Raw genomic sequence first — 21462 nt, forward strand, 5'->3', positions numbered from 1 at the left:
AAATCCCGCGCATGCGCAGAAGACGCTTCACCGCGATGTTGTTGTTGTTGCCGTCTGTCTGCTGCTGGAACTAACGAACTCAAAATGGGAACCAGCGGATTAGCTGTTAGTGTTTTGTTTTGTCTTTTCGCGTCGGTAACGAGCACCGAGCCGCCGCCGAAGCAGCTGAACACGGTGAGAGCCGCAACCCCGCCGGAGGACCGCACTTTATCCGGTGAAGCTAGCCCAGCGTTAGCTGACCCACCATCTGAGCTCCGGACGCGGTGGTCAGGAGTGTGTCACTGACGTTTATTTACATCCACAGCAGTAAACACTTCATTATGTCACATAAATAATGGAGTCATATATATCCTTTAAATTTACACAGGAAAACATCCTGATTAATGTCACAGCGGGGACACTGGCTGATACACAGCTGCAGGATTCCAACAGCTTGCAGGTATGGTTTGATCACATCCAGGTGGTGACGGTGGAGGGTGTGTGTGTGTGTGTGTGTGTGTGTGTGTGTGTGTGTGTGTGTGTGTGTGTGTGTGTGTGTCGGCTGATGGTTGTGTTGTGTCTTCTTTCAGATCAACTTGAACATATCGGTGGGAGAGGAGCAGGTCCTGGTCAACGACATCCCGGTGGAGCTGTCCGGGGTCACCAGGTTCAGCTGCCAGGCTCTCCTGTGTGAGTGGTGCTGAGTGTTTGTTGGACCGTAACCACAGCAACCACAATAAACACATTATTTACCTAATGAACGTGTGCATGGAACTGGAAAGTTCATTGTTCATAGTCAACTTTATTGTCAAATGTACCATATATGCACGACATACAGCGCAGATGAAATCACAGTGCTCTCAGAACGCCAAAGAACCGCTCTAGCGGGTTAGAGGAGCAGCTGCGTGTGCGAGCGCCGCCATCCTTTCATATCTCAAATAGGTTAGTCGCGGTGGAACCCAACAGAACTCTCAAGAGCAAGAATAAGCGACAGCGACGGGGAAAAAGTCCCTCATTGAGGAAGAAACTCTGGGCAGGACCCAGACTCTGGAGGGCGGTCATCCTCCTTAACCTGTTGGGTGGAAAAGAAATACTCTTAATAGAGACAGGGCAGGGAAAAGAGAGAGACAGAGAGAGAGTGGCAGATAGGCCAGATAGAACTTCCTGTCCAGATTGTGCTGTAGTTGCTGAAGTGGGGGTGGGATTTCCTGTCTTCCATAATTGTTCCCCACAAAGACAGACAAATTTTACTGATTTAAAATTAGAAAAAGTTAATTTTGTCATTTTACGTGAAGAATACCTTCCTTGATGTTAAAATGAAGTTCTTGTTGTGTGAATAATGGATTCCTAGGCATAGGGTGTGGGTGTGTAAACTCTGAAAACATTCCTGCACATTTACACAAACCCTGAATTTGTTTTGCAGTGGACCGCATCAATGGAAGCAGTGACTTTGAGTCGGGGGACCTGGTGTCCATCGTCACCCGGGTGATGGTGAGCCAGAACCGGTTGTACAGCGACTCGGAGGAGGTGGTGGCTCTGCAGGTCTTCAGCGAAGTCATCGAGATGGAGGGCAAAGAGGTCTGGAAACTTCATGTTCTCTTGAGTGTCTTGTGAGTTTTAGTAATTTAAGGCAAGAAGGAAGCTGTCTCACACCACACAAATACTGTATATGTTTACTTTTAAGAAGTTTGATCATCATAACTGGAAAAAATGTACCCAAAGAAACCCTCCAACCCTAACTTTACCAGTCAGCCTCAAACTGTGAGTTATAACTTCTGTAAATGTCTTATATGTCTGTGAGCTGATATCTTTGATTTTATGGTTAATAAATGACAAATTCCATACAAGTGATGGAAAAATAGCAGTTTTTTGTAAAGTTTGGGATCTTTCCTCAAAAGCTCCATGACTTGAATGTGTCATTTAAAGTCATTTAAATGAAAAATTGATCCTTTGCTATCAAATGACGTACATCCCATACTGTCGGCCTCTTCAACCGCAAAAGCACGCAGTTTTTAATACCTGTAATAATGGTTAAAGTAAGGTTTGGAATAGTAGTGCTGGTGATTGATTTCCTGATATCTGGGTTTCTATTATTCAGGTTCAGCAGCCTGACATGTGTGAGGTGAAAATACTGATGAGCCCAGACTTCCAGAAACTGGCTCAGTTCACCAACATCTACCCCATCGTGCACAGCGAGATCTCCAGGGTTCCCAGGGAGAACGACGTCGTTGTCACAGATCCCCCAAACCCCAGAAAAGGTAATTTGTGTTCATTTTTTCTATTTTGTAGATCCTCTTAAGCTGTACAATCAAGTGTGGTTTTTTTTCAATGAGATGAAGAACAGCTGATGTCCCAGACCACCAGCCAGTACCCCCTGAAGCACACAGAGACCACTCAGGAGGAGATCGCTGCTCCTGGTAAACTCCCAGAGACGCCCCTGCGTATGGACCCCGACCTCCTGTACGAAATCAGACACAGTGAGGAGTTTGATGAAGGAGAGCCGAGCCAGCCGGATCAGATTCAGATGCAGACTCCACCCAATGAGTTTGTTTCATCGTATTCTGTGAGTGTGAAATCAGCTTCATGACACAGGAGGCAGCGTCTCAGGTGGAGAGCTGTCACCAGGTGGTGTTTCTGACGGAAGACTAGGAGGAGTCAGAAAATTAATAACAAGTTTGTCAGACCTGAGGGGAGAATGACTAAAATCCTGTTTAGTTGCTGCTGATTTTGGAAAATTAGGACAATTGTTTTCTTTTTAAAAGTTTCCTCGAATCAATACATACATAAAATCAATACATTTATCAGAACCGACTGTGAGTGTACTGTATATGTGTGTTTGTTTGTTTGTGTGTGTATATATAAAGAATTCATTTTACCTCAAGAAAGTAGTGCATCTCTGGAATGCGCTTCAAGAAAAATGTGTGCATCCCAACATGATGTTTATGCATCCCAAAAGTAAGAACAGAACAAACGGTAAAAGCGTACGGAAGGAATGAGTTTGGCCAACAGTACAATATGACAACTAAACACTGTTCGTTTTAATGTTTTTATTAATAACATCAACGTTAAAGTAAAAAGAAAAAAAGAGAAATTATTTATTAGTTTTGTCAAAATGTTCAAGCCTGGTGGTCATTAAAAAAGTTTTAGAAAGAAAGATGTTATACAGTTTTTTGTTTTTTTCACTTTTGCTTTTCACTCAATAGTTTTCTTTGCCTTTAATTCATTTATTCTCTTGTGGACACTGAACCACGCTGACAAAACCTTCTCCACACAGATTGCAGTAATATCTGTAGTAATATTTGTAGTAATATCTGTCTCTTTTTCTTCATTAACTGTTTTTTATGCAAGACAGCACTCATTGTTACTTTTACTCCAACTTTTGCATCTTATTCAGAGACATGGTGACAATCAATCCTTTATTTGTAGAGCGCTTCATCACATCAGCAGACATTTCACAGCACTTTAACAGACAGAGAACCCATCAGGACTCTCCAAGCATGAGCGACAGTTTCTTCTTGCTCTGAAGGGTCTAACTAACTCCTCTCTCACTGCAGCCTGAAAAACGAGCAGGCGTTGTGTTGCTGTTTGGTCGATTTTAATAAGGCAGAATCAGTGATATATATATATATATGTATATATACAGTGTATATATACACACACACTGTCCATGTATGTATATGTGATCAAAACCTGTTGGTTACTCCGTGTCCATCCTCCCATCAGGCCATGTGTCGCTGGGTGGACGAAGCACGGGAGCGTCTGAGGCGCTTCAGCGCAGAGTCCCTCCCCCTGTTCTTCCTGGTGATGTGGGTGGTCGTGATCGGCGTTGTCGGGTCAGCGGTCATCGTCAAGATCTTGGACATTTTCTTTCCATCTTGTGAACACAAGTGAGTTTGTCTCAGGGGGTTTGTGACTGAGCAGATGTCTGCTGGAATCTCCACCTGATTATTTTCAGAATGCTAAACTGCAGTCTTTTCATCCAGGCACATTTTCCACCTGAACGCTGCCACTCTGATGCCGGAGGAGGAGAAACACATGCTGCTGGAGAACATCGAGGTAGAAGCCGTGGAAGAAGAGAAGAAGCCTTGAATGAGGATTGACTTATCAGCCTTTTATTCTCAGTTTGTTCCTATTTGTTCATCGATCTTGGTTGTTTTGCTTGTTTTCATCATGACCTGGGTTTGCCGTTAACTGATATTTTGATTTGTAAACCACTAGACAATGGGTGATTGATAGTTCTGAGCTCTTCAGGCCAGCGGTGTGTCCAGCAGCATCGAGCCAATCAGGTTTTCAGGACTGATGTGATTTTATTGGACTTTTCAATTAATTATCAGTTCAGTTTCAGTACACATTGAAATGAATGCCTGAACTATCTCAGACTTGTCACAGGAACAGGGCTTATAGAATGTCTTATATTTATATGTTGAGGTGTGTTTCAGTTTTAAAGTTTGTTTTCGATCATGAAAACTTTAAAAATGATTTCATTCAGTTTCCTCATCAATCCGACGCAGAAACCTCAGAACATAGAAGCTCAGACTGCAGAGGATTCATTGAGATTTCGGTGATGAGATTGATTAAACACATCAACGTCTTCCAGGCTGTCAGGCCTGGAAGAGATGGAGACGGCTTCATTGCTTTTATTTTGTACGTTAAACAATAAAACAGATCGTGTAACAGATTCCATGTCTGGACACAGTGACACCCTAGATGGCTGACTCACTATCAGATTGCCTGGAAATGCAAAAATAAGTGGAATAAATTGGATACTTTGTTTAAACTAACCTGGATTAAAGTTAAAATGTCAAAAGTCTCAGTTCTAAAAAAAGAAAACCTCAGAAAAGTGATAAAGATCATTGATTGATGATCAGGAGTTTGAGGACAGCTTTGAAATGCACCTTATGTAATGTTTGTGTTGAGCTAGGTTTAACTAATGAATATGAACAAACTGAGCACTTGAGGGTTACTTTATGTAGCACTTCTGTACAGATCAGCATTCTCACACTGTTTTTTTTAAATACCCTCTACCCCAATGAAAGACAAATGTGAAGCAGGCTCAATAAGAGCAACGCGGCGAAACCACTTCAGTCAGTATATCCATCTACATGAAGGGGGAAATCACGTAAATGAAGGAACAGCCATTAGATTTCAATCTCATGTAGAACAGCTCTGATGAAGCAATACTGGATCTGGAAACACACATCTGTGTGTCTTTAAATGAATACACATCTAGAAAGAGCTCATCAGGCCTGCCGCCCATCGCTGAGGTCAAACAGTCTATTGATCGTCTTTGTTTGCAGTGTCTCTCATGTTTTAGGATTCTGTTAAAGGTTTTCTAATTATTGATTTGATTTGGTTGGTGTGCGGTTTGCTATTTCTAATAATGAAGTGTGTGTAAATGAGTTAGTTCAGATTGTCTATGCACTCTATAAGTCTACAAGGTTAATACTATGGCAGTAAATACTGAAGTAAATAATAGTGTGTGATTACCGCTAAATCAACTTGTTGTGAAAGGAAATCATCTGCACTTGAGAACTTGAGTTTTCTTTTGTTTTTTTCTCATCATGACTGAAGAGACTGGAAAGATGAACCAGTGTCACTGGTTGGTTCATTGCGCTATGTGTAAGGGACCAAAGTGATTATTGGTCACAGTGTATATGTTTGTGATGTTTTCTTAAACTTCCTCATGCTTTTAGCAGACACCCTTAAAACACCAGCTTGTGCACCATGAGCAGCTGTATCAGTGCTCACTCACTCTGCAGAATGCATGATTTACTGCCACAGCAAAAGGTGCATGTGTAGATTAGCTAGTGAATGCAGTTTGCTGTTCTAAGAGACAACCTGTTAAAACTAGGAAGATGCATGATGACAAAAAACAGCTTCAGCTGCACACGAACGAGCCTCAGAGTCCTGACAGACTTCATTTCAAAGATCCGCCGGTCAGACCAACAGTCGGTCCGCTCCGAATTCAGACGCGTTGCTGAATACAACAAAAATGATTTTATTACTCTCCTTGTTTAAAAGGCAGATCAATTGGTTACTATTTTGTGTGCATATATTGTATTAATTACAGCTGAACTGTGTTTGGGGCTGAAGTCTTGGTCATTAAATGCTTTCCATATCAACAGGCTTTGTTTCTCTTTATTGTGGTTATGTAGATTGAAACACCACTGTGTGTATTTATTATGTATTTATTTGCAGTAGTATTATGAAATGTGACTTGGCAGAAAGCCTGAAACATGGAACATTATGGTCTGGAGCAGAGAGTACGGTGCACACCGTTACCTAGACCTACAGTGGTTTGCAAGCAGTTTCCACTGGGTCATTTAAGTGCGTTTTCAAATTATGGTTTTGTCAGCACGGCTTAAGGCTAAAAATGTTTGTACTTCCTGTTTCCGTGTGATAAACAGAACAGAACAACACGAACGTCGTACAATAAACGATTCTTCTCAGAGTCTAAAATAAAAATGAGATGACACATTTCAAACCGGGCATCAGTAAAACCAGAATTTGGAAACATCTGCTCATTAGTTTGTCTTCAAATACAGACGACAGGTTGCAGCTACGTTTCATCAGAAACCCTTCGTAAAATATCAGAATTCAGATAATAATAATAGAAGTTATTTCATTTTCATAAAGGTTTGCCGACCCTCGTTTCTGATCATCAACTAGCCTCCGTGGGGTTAGTTGTAACTGATTCATTACGATGCAGAAGTACTTTAGTAACAGGTGATATAAAGACGCCATTTTCATGGTAGTCAAAGGCGGCGGACACCTATTCTTGTTGAACTCAATGATTTTCCTTGAGACATACAAGAGGTCAAAATATGATCATTTCCTAAAACCTCCACAGGACATCCACAGAAATGTGTCATCAGCATCTCTGGTTCAGCAACTCAGCAGACACATTTCATCTAAACTACGTGAGTTCATGTTCATCCATCATCAACCACTTTATTTATAGAAATACATTATTAGTGTTGTGTACAGAATTTACATTCAACAAGGTGAAAGAAACACGAGGGTCCTGTAAATCCAAGTGAATTAAAAAATACAAAAACAAAACAAAGGAGTAACATTTGATTGACGCGACCCTGGAGAGTGACTACGAGCTGGAGTGTCCTCAGTCTCTCTAAACCTTCTCAAGTTTAACCTCCACAGTTAAACCTGTGGAGGTTAAACTTTGCAAGTTAAACATCAGTTAAACCTCCACTGTGGAGGTTAAACCTTCTCCACAGTTAAACCTGTGAAGGTATCAGACATCTAGCCACCTTTTTGGATTAGCATTACTAACAATCTGCAATAGGTAAAAAATAGGTGTGTCAATTTACATTGCATATATATGCAGAGTAGTGAACCTACTTTACCTGCAGAACTGAGCTAAATACACAGAACCATCCTCACAAGCACACAGCCAACAGCACAACTCACTATCGTCACCCGTTAGGCGTTAAGACGACCAGGATGCTGTTGGTTTTCAGCACGATCCAAACTCTTCGATCCACTTTTCATACTTTTCCAGGTCAGCTGCAGACACGGATTTAGAGACTTTCTTTAACGCCGACTCAAAGTCATCCATAGTGGTGGGCATGTGCATCTCATCCCGGGAAATGTTCCGGATCTCCTCTGGTGTCAGACCCTCGATTCTTCGCCTCATGGCCATCAGGGAGGCGTCCCTGCAGCACCCCAAAACAACAGCCCAACCTTCAGCTCCAGCACAGATTTTATATACATGTAAGGACTACTAAACAATTCATCAATAAACTACCAAAGTCTAACCCGTTCAGAAGGCATGTTCTGTACCTTTAGTGAGGAAATATAGCTATACTGAATGTAACATAACACAAACACCCGCTGCTATTCCTGAAAGGTGCTTTTGGTGGATGGCAGCAAATTGAACATCGTGTGCGTAACTTTTTTCTTTGCTTTATTTCACAATAAAATACAGTCAAGAGCAACACACCGCAGACATACCGAGCTGATATGAAAGGACTGACAGTGACAAAGATCAACTCTTAGGTTGATCCACGTTGCTTGCAAATGAACCACAAAGTTGCACTTCAATACATCCCTAAGACTACAGCCATCCGTGTTGCTGAGGATGTAGTCAATGGCCATCAGCTTCCTAGGCCAGGTATGTATACACACACAAGGACAGAACAGTGAAAACAACTAAACTACAACATGACGATGACACTGACTGAAACGAAGTGTGTGTGAATGTGGTGAGAACAGCAGAGAAGCGGGGGCAGCTGACCTGCACACGTTGGTGATGTCGGCTCCGGAGTAGCCCTCCAACTGCTCTGCAATCTTGTCCAGGTCCACGTCGCTGGCCAGCTCCAGCTCCGTCAGGTTGATCCTGAGCAGCTCAACACGCCCCCTGGCTGCAAGCATGGACATGGAGATGTAATGTCGTGTCATAGAGATGTCATATCATGGAGATGTCATGTCATGTCATAGAGATGTAACGTCATGGAGATGTCCTGTCATGTCATGGTGATGTAATGTCATAATGGTGATGTAATGTCATGCCATACAGATGTAGTGTCATGTCATAGTGATGTAATGTCACGTCATGGTGATGTAATGTTATGTCATACAGATGTAGTGTCATGTCATACAGATGTAGTTTCACGTCATAGAAATGTCATGTCATGTCATGGCGATGTCATGTGTTGTCCTGGTGATGTCATGTCATGTCCTGGTGATGTGATGTCATGGAGATGTAATGTCATGTCATTAAGATAAAATGTCATGGAGATGTAATGTCATATGGTGATGTCATGTCATGGTGATGTCATGTCATGTCATGGTTATGTCATGTCATGTCAAAGAGATTTAATGTCATGTATGATAATGTCATGTCATGTCATACAGATGTAGTGTCATGTCATGGAGATGTAATGTCATATCATGGTGATGTAATGTCATGTCATAGAAATATAAGTCATGTTATGGTAATGTCATGTCATGTCATACAGATGTGATGTCATGTCATAATGATGTAATGCTGAATGGAGTATACATTCTGTATACAGGAAGACTTTAAACTCTGTGGACTTTACTAAATACCTGCTTCATTTGTCATAAAGTATTGATTTTCAAACATAAGGTACAGATAAATACTGAATATTTAAGTTCCTAACAGAAACTTCTTTTGCAGCTGAGCTGATTGGTTATCCTGTTGCTCCTAAATAGCTAGCTGTGATTGGAAATGCGAGCTTGATCGAAGTTAAACTGCAGCAATGGACTAGAAGAAATAAAACATTGTATGAAAGTGTGTTTGATGCTCTGCATCACAAGTTTGAAGAAACATTATTTAAAAATGGTTGGTAGGTTAACTGACAACTACAACCTGTATTTATTCCATCCCTCAGGTTGACTATTGACTGTTCAAGGAGCACAACACCTTTTGCACAATTCCAGCTGCAGCCGTTTCTAAGGGGACTGCGCCACAATAACCAGGAAGCGATGCCAAATCAAACTATACCCAGGACGTATCCCAGCATACCTAGAGGCTGGTTACTGGTGCCCACAGCTAAATCTATAGATGCAGAGAGTATGTCAGCTCTCTGTACCTGAAGACGACTGGGTACAGAATGTATGGAATGTGAGGGTCGGTGGAAACGCAGCAGCAAAGCCCAGGGCCTCATTGGCATGTTAATCCGTTACAACCCGACATAACGCTGCCAATAATCTGAAGTCCTTCTGCCTGAACCTCTGTAGAAAGGTAAAGTTGTACGCTGTCAAACAGTGAAACATGTCTGTACTTGAAGGCAAAGGGATGTAGATCCTTTTCTCCAGTCGTCTCCTCAGAGCCTCATCAATGTCCCACGGGAAGTTAGTGGCAGCCAGCACCATCACCATCTTGGACGGGTCATCACTCTCTGATGCTCCACCAACACCTACACCACAGTCACAAAGATGGAAGACGCATTCAGAAAATGTACTCTTCAATCTGGGATTATATTTAAACACACACACACATTGAACATCATACCATCCATCTGCACCAGCAGCTCTGCCTTCACTCTCCTGCTGGCCTCATGTTCCTCTGAGGTTCCTCTGCGGCTGCACATGGAGTCAATCTCATCAATAAAGATGGTCGTAGGAGCGTAAAAACGTGCCTGTAAAGTAATTTTTAAAATGACTGAATGTAAATGCTTAATTCAGATCTATGTAGAACATAATTTTCATGCAAACTAGAATTTCCCATCCAAAGGGTAAGGCATACAGATCACTGTTTGTCTTCTGTGAAGCCTGTAGAAGCTGTGGCTTCATAGCGTCTCACTGTAAACACTCATTTAGCCTCTGAGCTGACGGGGGCCGAAGAAGAAATGTCAACAAAGAGGTTTCGTAGGAAGGAAAAACAAGTAAGAGGACTTGTGGATGCAACGCACAACGGGGGAAATTTAAAAAGCAGCTAGCCGTGGTGGCTATGGAATACATAAAGCATCTGAAAATGCCTCTGTTCTGTTCACCTTTAAGAAACAATGATAGCAGGTCTTTGACAATAAAGGCAGAAATGGAAAAAAAAAAACTTGCAAGAAAAACTTGATGGCTAATGTTACCTGGCTACAGTGACACGGGGACAAAGAACAATTGTCTCAAAATGGTCAGATGCTCCACTCTGTTTAGTGTCTGTTAACTCCAGGAACTATTCAGCTCCCCTTTCTTCACCCGTTTCCTTCAGCTCTGTTTCACTTCATGCTAACCAAGCAGTGTGACCTCTGTTTGTTTAGTGGAAACACTGACAGTGGTGTCGTTTATGAGGGTGTTGTCTGTGAGGGGTCCATACCAAGGTGGTTTTGCTTTCGCTTGCATCCAAAGGTGCAGATCCAGGGAATGAACGAGAATATTTTTTTACTTCAAATGAGTGAAATAAAGAATGAAATAAAGAGTTACGAGGGGCCTCCAGCTACCCTGTCTGGTTGAGCAGCCGACAGTGGAGCAGAGGGATCCAAGTCAGTGACAACAGAGTAGAAACCAGACATCAAATGTTGGTTTTTCTAAACTAGAGGATGATGATGTAGAGGTCATGAAGGCAACCAAAAGTATGCAAAGCAGCAAACCCTTAAGACCCACTGGCTATCAGTCTGAATTACGAACAAATAAACACTTCCCCACTTCATCTTTGTTTATGAAAAGAACCATTAAAAATTCTCTCCAGCTCCATATGAAGCAGCCGTTTTTCCTGGTCTTCAAAAACGACATAAACTCCCTCCGATGTGGATCACCCCATCTGTTTACAGACGTCAAACTTTTTGCAAAACTAGTGCCCTTGTGACCAGAAGTAGTAGTAGTAGTCGATCAAACGGGCATCATAAAGATCCGTTATTCATTCTTTAATTTGTATGCTGGATTAAATTAGATTAAAACTCCTTAGTATGTCTGTATGACCTCTTAATAAAAGTAATACATACAGTATACATAAGAGTCAATCAGTAAAAAATTTTTCTCAGAATGGTTCACTCTAGATAAAACATGTACAGTAGAACGATACTGTGTGATATCAACAGCTTTTCCTTATCAAATAAAACTGATCACCTGTGATGTACACTTTGTTGATCACAACTTTGATCAAAAATCTATTTAAATCTATATGATCTATTAAAGAACAACAAAAAGCGAATATATTGACATCCTGTTACATTTGAAAGAAAAGTGGGTGAAAGAATGTGACCCACGGAGTGAACAACACTGTCAGACCGATGAGAGGATTAAACCTGATGCTCCAACAGCTTGTTAGTGGCTGCTGTGACTCTGGACAGGAACCAGACATGTGTGTGTGTGTGTGGGGGGGGGTGACTGTTTTCTGACCATTTCAAAGAGAAGGCGAACCAGTTTCTCTGACTCCCCCCTGTACTTGGAAGTGAGAGTAGACGAGGAGACGTTGAAGAACGTGGTTCTGCACTCAGTAGCGACTGCTTTGGCTAGAAGTGTTTTTCCTGTGCCTGGAGGACCAACCATAAGCACCCCCTGAAGGTGAAATATGTTTACAGGTATAAATATTAAAATATGAGACACACAAACCACACCAAACCCCAACTCTGACTCAACCAGCACCTTCCATGGTCTCCGAATGCCTTTAAAAAACGCTGGCATCCACATCGGCAACACCACGGCTTCCTTCAGAAGTTTTTTTGCGTCTTCCAGGTCTGCGATGTTGTCCCTATGGAAACAGACAGGTCAGAGGTCATAGCTGGAGACCACTCAAAGAAACTCACAAACTACAGACATGTAGAATCTGAATATCAGTGTGTGTGTTTCTACCACAACTCTATTTAATCTTCTTCTTCTTCTCCTTTGGGCTTTTCCCTTCAGGGGTCTCCACAGCCGATCAGTGTCCTCCATCTAACCCTGTCTTCTGCATCCTCTTCTCTCACACCAACTACCTTCATGTCTTCTTTCACTACATCCATAAACCTCCTCTTTGGTCTTCCTCTAGGCCTCCTGCCTGGCAGTTCAGAACTCAGCATCCTTCTACCAATATATTCACTATCTCTCCTCTGGACATGTCCAAACCATCTCAGTCTGGCCTCTCTGACTTTATCTCCAGAACCTCTAACATGTGCTGTCCCTCTGATGGACTCATTCCTGATCCTATCCATCCTGGTCACTCCCAGAGAGAACCTCAGCATCTTCATCTCTGCTACCTCCAGCTCTGTCTCCTGTCTTTTCCTCAGGGACACTGTCTCTAGACCAAACAACATCGCTGGTCTCACCACAGTTTTGTACACCTTTCCTTTCATTTTAGCTGAAACTCTTCTATCACACATCACACCTGACACTTTCCTCCACCCGTTCCATCCTGCCTGTACACGCTTCTTCACCTCTTTTCCACACTCTCCATTGCTCTGGACTGTTGACCCTAAGTACTTCAAATCCTCCACCTTCTTGATCTCTTCTCCCTGTAGCCTCACTCTTCCACTTGGGTCCCTCTCATTCACACACATGTACTCTGTCTTACTGCGGCTAACCTTCATTCCTCTCCTTTCCAGGACAAACCTCCACCTCTAGCTTCTCCTCCACCTGTTCCCTGCTCTCACTGCGGATCAATATGTCATCTGCAAACATCATAGTCCATGGAGATTCCTGTCTAACCTCGTCTGTCAGCCTGTCCATCACCATAGCAACAAGAAGGGGCTCAGAGCTGATCCCTGATGCAGTCCCACCTCCACCTTGAACTCCTCTGTCACACCTACACACACCTCACCACTGTCTTACAGTCCTCATACATGTCCTGCACCGCTCTAACATACTTCTCTGCCACTCCAGACTTCCTCATACAATACCACAGTTCCTCTCTGGACACCCTGTCATCAGCTTTCTCCAGATCTACAAAAACACAATGCAGCTCCCTCTGGCTATTTAATGGTATATTTTAATTCTTCCAGGTATTTAAGGAATTATATTGTGGTGCATTTATTGTAAGTCGTGATTTTTTAATGTAATTACGCTTTAAAAAACTTCTGTATACAGTACTTAGTGTTGTGTCAAACCAAATCAGACAGAGCAGCACCAGTTTTTACATGGAGTGCTTAACTTTAGGACCCTGTATTATAATTATAATAATGATAATAATAATGACAATAATAATGATAATTATAATAATTATTGTTACTATCATCATTATTATCATTATCATTATGATGGCACTCACCACTTGACGTTAGGATTCTGAGAAATAATGTCTCTCTCTAGAGCTTCCACAAGGTCTTTGTCGTATCCGGTCCCATCGAACTTCTTCACTTCTTTGTCCTGGAAGTCTGCTTTATTCTGGAAGGTAGACGCAAAATGGTAGGATTCTAAATGTGTGTGGGGGTCTGAGTTCCCCCAGCAAAAAAGTCAAATCCAACAAACAAATAAAGAAACACCTCCAGGTAAACAAAGACCGTGTTCATGTGACGCCAACAAGCTGCTCACCTTATCGTCCTTTGATTTAGCAGCAGCCTCCTTTCTGTCTTTGCTCTTGGGGGGTTTGTTTCTGTCCCCGTTGGCCCCGCGAGGCGAGTGTCTCTGCGGAGCCCTCACAGACACGCTCAGGCGGTTGTTAGCAGGTTTGCTGTCTCTGGCAGATCGTCTCACTGGAACAGGAGACTGTCTGAACGAGAAGAGGAACGCGAGACTGTTTGAATGACTGTTTGTGGTTTCATTCACGCAACAGGACTAGTGAGGGATAATTATGATATAATTAATTTTGTTTGTATACTAACTATTTTAAAAGAACTGTCTGCTTCTTAACAAAAGTGTGTTTAAACAGCCAGAAATAACATAAGTACAGGAATATCAAACACACGCAAACTTTAGCAGAAAGGAAAATGAAAATCTGATCACATTAAATTGCAACTCTAAATTTCCCAGTTTGGGATAAATAAAGTATATCTATCTATTAAGGGCAAATTTTAGCTGATGGACGGATTAAAGACCTCAATCACCATTTTCTTTTGACCGTTTGTGTGAATAAACCAGCAGCAGATGTCTTCTAGCTGTGATCAAGGGGCTTCATAGCTTTAACTGCCTGTTTCTAACTGTGTATTAAGAGGAAGAATCTAAAGGCTCTCATAGATTTAACAGAAAGCAAGTACAGGACAACTAAAACTAGGCTAACGTGTTCTAGAGATGTTTGATTTTTACGTCATGTTCAGCTGTCTCAAATGTTCTTCTATGATGAACAAAGCAGCCAAAGAGAAAACTTGTTTTTGTCTGATTAATTCTGAAGTCGTTGATTACTTTATTTGGGGTAGTTCCATCACTGTGGTGAGTTCTGAAGCCTGGGGGAAATGTTTTCCTGGAGGTTATTTTTCTTCAGACATGGGTTCATGTCTTGAGACCTCACTGCTGAATGGAGGGCTGGATATCGGCCTACACTGAGCTGTTGTTACTATCAAACGTAAACCTGCTTTAAAAGTACTGGAGTGAAAACACCTGAGGTGAGAGCTCACTCAGTGTCAGACCGGGTAGCTTATCTACTCATGAACACACACCCATGAACCGTTGAGTATTCATCAGAGCGCTTTCATTTACTTTATAATTTTAAAAAAAGAATTTTTCAGAGCGTATGCATATCTTTAGTCAGTAAAATATATTATCTCCATCGACATTCTGTGATATGACCATATGTCTCACAATATATGTTTCCACCTGGTGAAATTAAAGCAACAAACCTGCTAATCAGGAGTAAAACAAAGAGGCAGTGTGCCCCTCTTCTAGGGGTCAGAGCAGGAACAAAACAGGCTCACATTGGGGACTCAGGGTTGCTAATCCCAGGTCACATGACTACATCAAGGAGGTTGTTCACAGACAATCTGCTCGCACCGCCTACAAACCACACATCTGTGTACAACAAGGGTGAATAGTGAACCAGATGGAGTGTTGATCCTAAAAGCTACGCGAAGCTGTTTCTCTTGAAACTGAAAACAGTGAGGAGTAGATACCTGAGCTCCATGTGTACGGGCAGCACGTCACAGCCGTCATGGTTAGCAGGTTTAGCAGGGGTCGTGTCCAGCTGAAAGTTCTCCAGAGTCGACATTATATCCTGAACTTGTCGACTCTCTTCGTTTATTTCTTGCCACAACTGAGACACAGACAGAAGAAGAGGAAACTGACTCTTTTCTGTCATCATCTGTTGGGATTCATCGTGTTTGTAATATGAATCCACATTTACCTGCTGCCATCTCTGCTGAACGCTGCTGTCCCGCATGGCGTACGTGTACTTCTTGATTTGTTCGAGCACCCCCTTGTAGAGAACGCTGGCTGAGCTGTAGTTTCCCAGGAGGGCATATTCACGGGCCAGTCTCACGTTCTCACTGATCTCCCGTAAACTCATGTTGCTATGGAAACACGGACAGAGAGTTAGCACGGGGTTTACCGCAGCCAAGTTTGACATGATACATATGGTATGTATTTGAATGGTGTTTCATATCGAGGCCAGTCAGATGCTAAGAACAGCAGACAAACTCCATCACACTGATGTTCATTCATTTGGTCAGGTTCAGTCCTCCATTACTGGATCATTCATCACCATGTGTAACACTTCCTGGCCAGCACTCGACACTCTAACTATTTTTCACCTATTTTGACTTACTTTGTAATTTCCTTGTGTTGTTGCAATTGTTTTCTCATTCTCTTCTATTAAGTTCATATATTTATATTTTTTGAATGTCTTATTTCTTTTTCATGGAACTCTTTGGAGCAAACTGGAAACAGAATTTACCTCGAGATTAAAAACGTTCTGTCTCATCTCATCACTTTAGAAAGTGAGATGGTGAGATGAGAAAGATAGAGATAGAGATAGAGATAGAGATAGAGATAGAGATAGAGATAGACAGACAGATGGATAGATAGATGGTAAACATGGTTACAGTGCTAACAGATGGATTACTGTTTGTATTCGGTTATCCTTACAGGGCATACTACAGGAATATTTTCATGTTAATGATAATTCAAATTTTTATGTGCATTAAGATGAGATACTAACCAATAGATTTCAATGCATGTCAATAAAATGATTTCAGACAAAAACTAAAATTGATTTAGAAATCATAGCGGAGTATTCCCCAGGGCTTTGAACCGCTTCATGGAACAAAAACAAAACCAAAAACTTTATTTTTTAATGCTCTGAAACAGAATTGGTTATTCAAAGTAATTATAACCGGTTAATACCTTTTTTTTCCATTCTCGAACAAAATTATCTGACCTCATGCTTCCCTTCCTGTCATTCTCTCAATGTGTGATGATGAGAGCGGAGGGAAGTTGAGGCAGATCACCAACAGTCAAGGAAAAAAGGACAATCTCCCAATCTGGATTATATTCCTATTTGTTGTTAGTCTGTCCATCTAAACAACATGCTTGATTTAGACATGAACTCATTGGCTGCAGACAGTTTCAGAGCAGAGTTTCCCAGACTAGCTCTGAAACTTTGAGACTTTGAAGCTTTGAAAATTCGTTGCATAAAATGCCGCAACTTTTCCATCTTCCTCTGATTCTCCATCCTGTTTAGTAACTACATCAGGGCTGTTGTCCTGCTTACTGTAAGCACATATCTACTGCATGTAAACTTATTGCCTTAATTGCCAATTTTAATGTCCTAAAGCTACCTACCTATATATATTTACAAGGAACGTTATTCACCGGTTTGGGAACTATGTTTTTTTTATTTCTAACCGGTTCAGGAACGTCAGTTCTTGGGTGGAACGGTAATACATTTTCTGTTCGGTACGAATGGGTTGGCAAAAAATTCTGGTTCAAAGATCTGGAGTTCCCTCATGTCTTCTGATAAGATAATAAATCCGCTCCTTATGGCTGAAAACAAGGCAATTACTTTTAGGGTTGCTATCCTAATGGTTCCCCACTGAGCTGCCCTGATGGAGGTTGGTGCTCCCTGACCATTTTATGATGATAAATCGGTAAATAGCTTGAAATTATATTGAATAGCAAACAAATAATGGAGCTGCTTCCATACACAAAAGAGGAGGAGGATGCAGGTGTTAAAAGCTGTAATGTGCGGCTCAAATCTATTGATTTATGATCATCAAAGGAGACGCTGAGCCTGTCTGGATCTCACGTCAGCCATCCACATCTGTTGGAGTGGCTTCTGCAATTCTGCCACAATTACACAATTATTCCCTGAATGTATATGTGTAAGTGCATACTCAAATAAATATCCATACATGTTGCTCCACGTTATTTTTTGTATTAACTTCGAACATCATTGGCGTCCTGCAAAGCCTTTCTGGACTGTTTTGGTGTCATTTCCCTTTCATACATGCTGTGCTCGACTGAAATACTATATTTTGATTTATCCAGACTTATGATCTTATGTTTCATGATTGAATCATGATTCAATATCAGATTTCTATTCCAGCTACTTTTTAGCACTTGGATTATGCAGTTCCTTGGCTGTTAAGTATTTAAAGCTACATTTATTTCTGAATTGTACGGTAGAATATATCTAATTATTATCATTAATCTGTTCTATTTGTAGCATAAAGGCGACTAAAAATCTCACTGTTGTTGGAACAGAGCTGGAATGAAGTTACTAATATATAAGAATTGATCACTCCGGACGGATTGATCACCGATCAGTTAGCTAATGTTGTTATTTCGCTAGGCAGCCTTGTCCTACTGATAGGACATGTGTCCCAATAAGACACAGGAGATGAACTAAGGAAGGATTATTACAGCCGACAACAGCATTACCATTACTGATCTGTCAGGACGTGGAGACTTTTCTCTACTTTGACTTTCAAACCAGGTGTTTTCTCCTCTCCGGGATCAGCGGCGACGTGTCTTCAGAGTTTGACCGTTTGATAAACATTCAGGATTAATCAGATTTGGTTTCAAGTACAAAAGGCTTTAAATTTGTTTTATACTCAACTTTTCTGATGAACACACGCAGAAACACCCCCAGCTGTGGCGGCGACCAGTTCCGCTGTCACGGCTCTGGACGCCAGACAGCCAATCGAGCTCCGCGGTCTTCTTCTGGTGAAACGAGCCGGACTGCGAAGGAAGCAGAGGCCGCTGCTGCCCCCACCAGGTCACTCGTGGAACTACACGAGAGACTGTCAGGCATACAGTGCGCCCTCGTGCATTCACGCATCAACGTCCGCAACTTCTCCTCGTTGCGGATGTTTGGCAGGCAGTCACGTGATACCGTACGCGCATTCTATTGGTTGACGGCATCCGGAAGTGCGTTCCTTTGCGTGAATCTTATGTGAGACACAAAAGTTCTCTAAACAGTCTATCAGAGTGTGGGAAAAGGTAATACAGATAGAAGGTGGTTTAATAGCAGTATGGGGAGGGTTCAGAAATGTTTAACTTACCGTAAATAATAAGATAGTTTTTTGCGCTATCGCGTATGTGGAAGACGTGTATGGTGTTTAACCAGTGACGTGTGCTGACGTTCACGGCTGGTGAGGCACTGACTTCGTCATAATCAGATTTAAGTCTCTGGATGAGCAGGGACTGTCAAGGTGGACACGTCTCTAACATCACATGGCAGTCGGGGGCGGTACCTCTGGATTGGCAGACCGGGCCGGTGGTCCCTCTTTTCAAAAAGGGGGACCGGAGGGTGTTTTCCAACTATAGGGGGATCACACTCCTCAGCCTCCCAGGGAAAGTCTATTCCAGGGTACTGGAGAGGTGGATTAGACCTATGGTCAAATAGCGGATTCGGGAGGAACAGTGCGATTTTCATCCTGGTTGCAGAACACTGGACCAGTTCTGCTATCTCCATCCAGTGCTCGAGGGTTCATGGGAGTTTGCCCAACCAGTCCACATGTGTTTGTGGATCTGGAGAAGGCATTCGACCACGTCCCTCGTGGTATCTTGTGGGGAGTGCTTGGGGAGTATGGGGTTTGGGGCCCTTTGCTGAGGGCTGTCTGGTCCCTGAATGACCAAAGCCAGAGCTTGGTTTGCATTGCTGGCAGTAAGTCAGACCCGGTGCATGTTGGACTTCAGCAGGACTGCCCTCTATCACCGGTTCTGTTCATAATCTTTATGGACAGAATTTCTTGGAGCAGCCAGGATCTAGAGGGAGTCCAGTTTGGGAACCAGAGGATTCCATGTCTGCTTTTTGCAGACGATGTTGTCCTGCTGGTCTCCTTAAACCTGGGCCTTCAGCGTGCACTGGAACTGTTTGCAGCTGAGTGTGGCGTGAGTGGGATGAGGATCAGCACCTCTGAGTTCTGGACCAGAAAAGGGTGGTGTAGCCTCTCCAGGTCTGTGGAGAGTCTTTGCCCCAAGTGAAGGAGTTTAAGTATCTTGTTCACAAATGAGGAAAGGATAGAACGTGAGACTGACAGACAGATCGGTGCAGCGTCCGTAGTGATGCAGTCGATACTCTCTCTTATGGTCATGAGCTTTGGGTCATGACCGAAAGGCTGAAATGAGTTTCCTCTGTAGAGTGGCTGGGCGCACCCTTAGAGATAGGGTGAGGGGCTCAGTCACCAGGGAGGACCCCAGAGTAGAGGCGCAGTGGGTAGTGGGTAGCGCTGTCGCCGCACCTCCAGTAACCCAGCAACCAGCAGCAGTGGAAGAAGCTGGTTTGGAAGATGAATGAATGTGTTCATCATGGACAGATCAAAGTTACAAACAGTTGCTTTCAACGTGTGTCATCAAAGGAAAGTTTGATTGGAGATCAGATAAACAGGAAGCATCAGCAGAAACTTACATTCCAGTGTAACGTGGAGGTAAGACTGGACTTTATTCTTTATCTGTCATTGTACAAAAACACAACAGTGACATTCTGGTGTACAGATATAGACTCGTGGGACACATTAGTAAATAATCTATTATCTTTACATAATTACAGCATGGTGTGTATAGACTAGTGCAAGTAAAAAGTAATATAGTAACACATCATTCACAGAGTAATACATAATACACATAATAATTTTTGTCACTTTATCTTGTACTGCAGTTTTACATTTTTTTCCATACACAAACACAAATCATTGCTTGACATCCTACACCTACTGTATATCAGAACTGTCATTTATTTTTTCCATTGGAGTTTCAAAGCATCTTGTGTCCCTATTGGAAAATAAGAATATTACATGAAATTACTCAGTCAAAAATGGATAAATAACACGTGATCTGATAGAAAACATTTAAAAGTACAAATTCCAGTTGTTGAGATTAGAATGAAGACTGTTTTACCTAAAATGTATATTTAACTGTAAATACCAAGGATTAGATAATGTCGTTCCAATGCGTTTCATTTGTCTGAAAGAAGCCATGACAGAACCACTTGTTGAATTTCTAAAGTTGAAAAAACAAATTGCTTTTATACTAGAAACAACGGGATGAACTTGGAAGAAACAGTCACCGACTTGCCCGCTACGATGGGCCAACTCAGCGCAGAAAATGACAACCTGAGGATGATGATTACATTAGTCAAGGAAAACAAAGACTTGAGAAGCAGGTTGGAGAGCTTTATCGACGACTATCCGGAGCAGCAGACAGGTAATGTCGGGACTTCTCTCGGCCAGTAGATGTAGCTATTGAGCGGCTCAGGGATGCTATGGCAACGCTACAAGCCATTATTGTTTTAATGATTTATTAGTCAAAACTGTTTTTAACTGTAATCACTGAATCACGCTAAAATTTCGAATACACTGTTTGAGAGTCTAATTTTATTTATACGTGATGAACTGATATCTATATGTATATAGTATGTTTTAAGGCAACATCTGATCAAATCCCAATATAAATCTACAATACTCAACCCGGCATGTGCACTTGATACTCCTCCCTTACAATTTCTAGGTGCCTCTTCACTGTCAAAAGACAGACACCTTTTCATTGCTGACGAATGATAATAATATCTTCTCTTTGTTTTATCAGTTAGTTGGGCATCCTTTGCTGAAAGAAAACCACACAGCCAGCTCAAAAACACTCGCTGCGAAGAAATACTTCAAAGAGATGTTCACCACACCAGACTCAAAGGTCAACATCGAGCTTCTTCTCCTAGCAAGTTCCAAT

At 42.1% G+C, this 21462-nt stretch overlaps 2 protein-coding genes across 5 annotated transcripts; one reads left to right on the forward strand and one right to left on the reverse strand.

Annotated features, from left to right (window-relative positions):
- Position 1: 1 nt before the first annotated feature.
- On the forward strand, positions 2-6101 carry ginm1 (glycoprotein integral membrane 1). Of its 2 annotated transcripts, none has more exons than XM_068342707.1 (8): positions 2-174; positions 368-439; positions 570-669; positions 1403-1557; positions 2078-2237; positions 2319-2542; positions 3703-3866; positions 3963-6101. In XM_068342707.1, the coding sequence occupies exons 1-8, from the start codon at positions 85-87 to the stop codon at positions 4066-4068; spliced, it is 1071 nt and encodes a 356-aa protein (XP_068198808.1). In that variant the 5' UTR covers positions 2-84; the 3' UTR covers positions 4069-6101. The 2 variants fall into 2 exon arrangements, with proteins under 2 accessions (XP_068198808.1, XP_068198807.1); XM_068342706.1 differs by having other exon boundaries at positions 5-174; positions 2313-2542.
- On the reverse strand, positions 5641-18436 carry katna1 (katanin p60 (ATPase containing) subunit A 1). 3 transcript variants are annotated; one of them, XR_011038944.1, is made up of 12 exons: positions 18356-18436; positions 15644-15809; positions 15414-15553; positions 13903-14080; positions 13640-13755; positions 12043-12148; positions 11797-11955; positions 9977-10103; positions 9747-9881; positions 8234-8360; positions 7173-7652; positions 5641-7129 (listed from the first exon to the last, which is right to left on the reverse strand). XR_011038944.1 is itself a non-coding variant. In XM_068342704.1 (11 exons), the coding sequence occupies exons 2-11, from the start codon at positions 15803-15805 to the stop codon at positions 7454-7456; spliced, it is 1449 nt and encodes a 482-aa protein (XP_068198805.1). In that variant the 5' UTR covers positions 15806-15809; positions 18356-18436; the 3' UTR covers positions 5641-7453. The 3 variants fall into 3 exon arrangements, 2 of the variants coding, with proteins under 2 accessions (XP_068198805.1, XP_068198806.1); XM_068342704.1 differs by having other exon boundaries at positions 5641-7652; XM_068342705.1 differs by lacking the exon at positions 18356-18436 and adding an exon at positions 18178-18334 and having other exon boundaries at positions 5641-7652.
- Positions 18437-21462: the final 3026 nt, after the last annotated feature.

The sequence above is a fragment of the Antennarius striatus genome, chromosome 19 (assembly GCF_040054535.1).
Source record: "Antennarius striatus isolate MH-2024 chromosome 19, ASM4005453v1, whole genome shotgun sequence".
Taxonomy (NCBI): Eukaryota; Metazoa; Chordata; class Actinopteri; order Lophiiformes; family Antennariidae; genus Antennarius; species Antennarius striatus.

Coding starts and splice junctions, on each gene's coding strand:
- ginm1 (XM_068342706.1), top strand. CDS start 85: ATGGGAACCAGCGGATTAGCTGTTAGTGTTTTGTTTTGTCTTTTCGCG. Junction 175..367: donor CGCCGAAGCAGCTGAACACG/GTGAGAGCCGCA, acceptor AAATTTACACAG/GAAAACATCCTGATTAATGT. Junction 2,543..3,702: donor AGTTTGTTTCATCGTATTCT/GTGAGTGTGAAA, acceptor TCCTCCCATCAG/GCCATGTGTCGCTGGGTGGA.
- katna1 (XM_068342704.1), bottom strand. CDS start 15,805: ATGAGTTTACGGGAGATCAGTGAGAACGTGAGACTGGCCCGTGAATAT. Junction 15,554..15,643: donor TTCAGCAGAGATGGCAGCAG/GTAAATGTGGAT, acceptor TCTGTGTCTCAG/TTGTGGCAAGAAATAAACGA. Junction 10,104..11,796: donor TTCGCCTTCTCTTTGAAATG/GTCAGAAAACAG, acceptor ATTACTTTACAG/GCACGTTTTTACGCTCCTAC.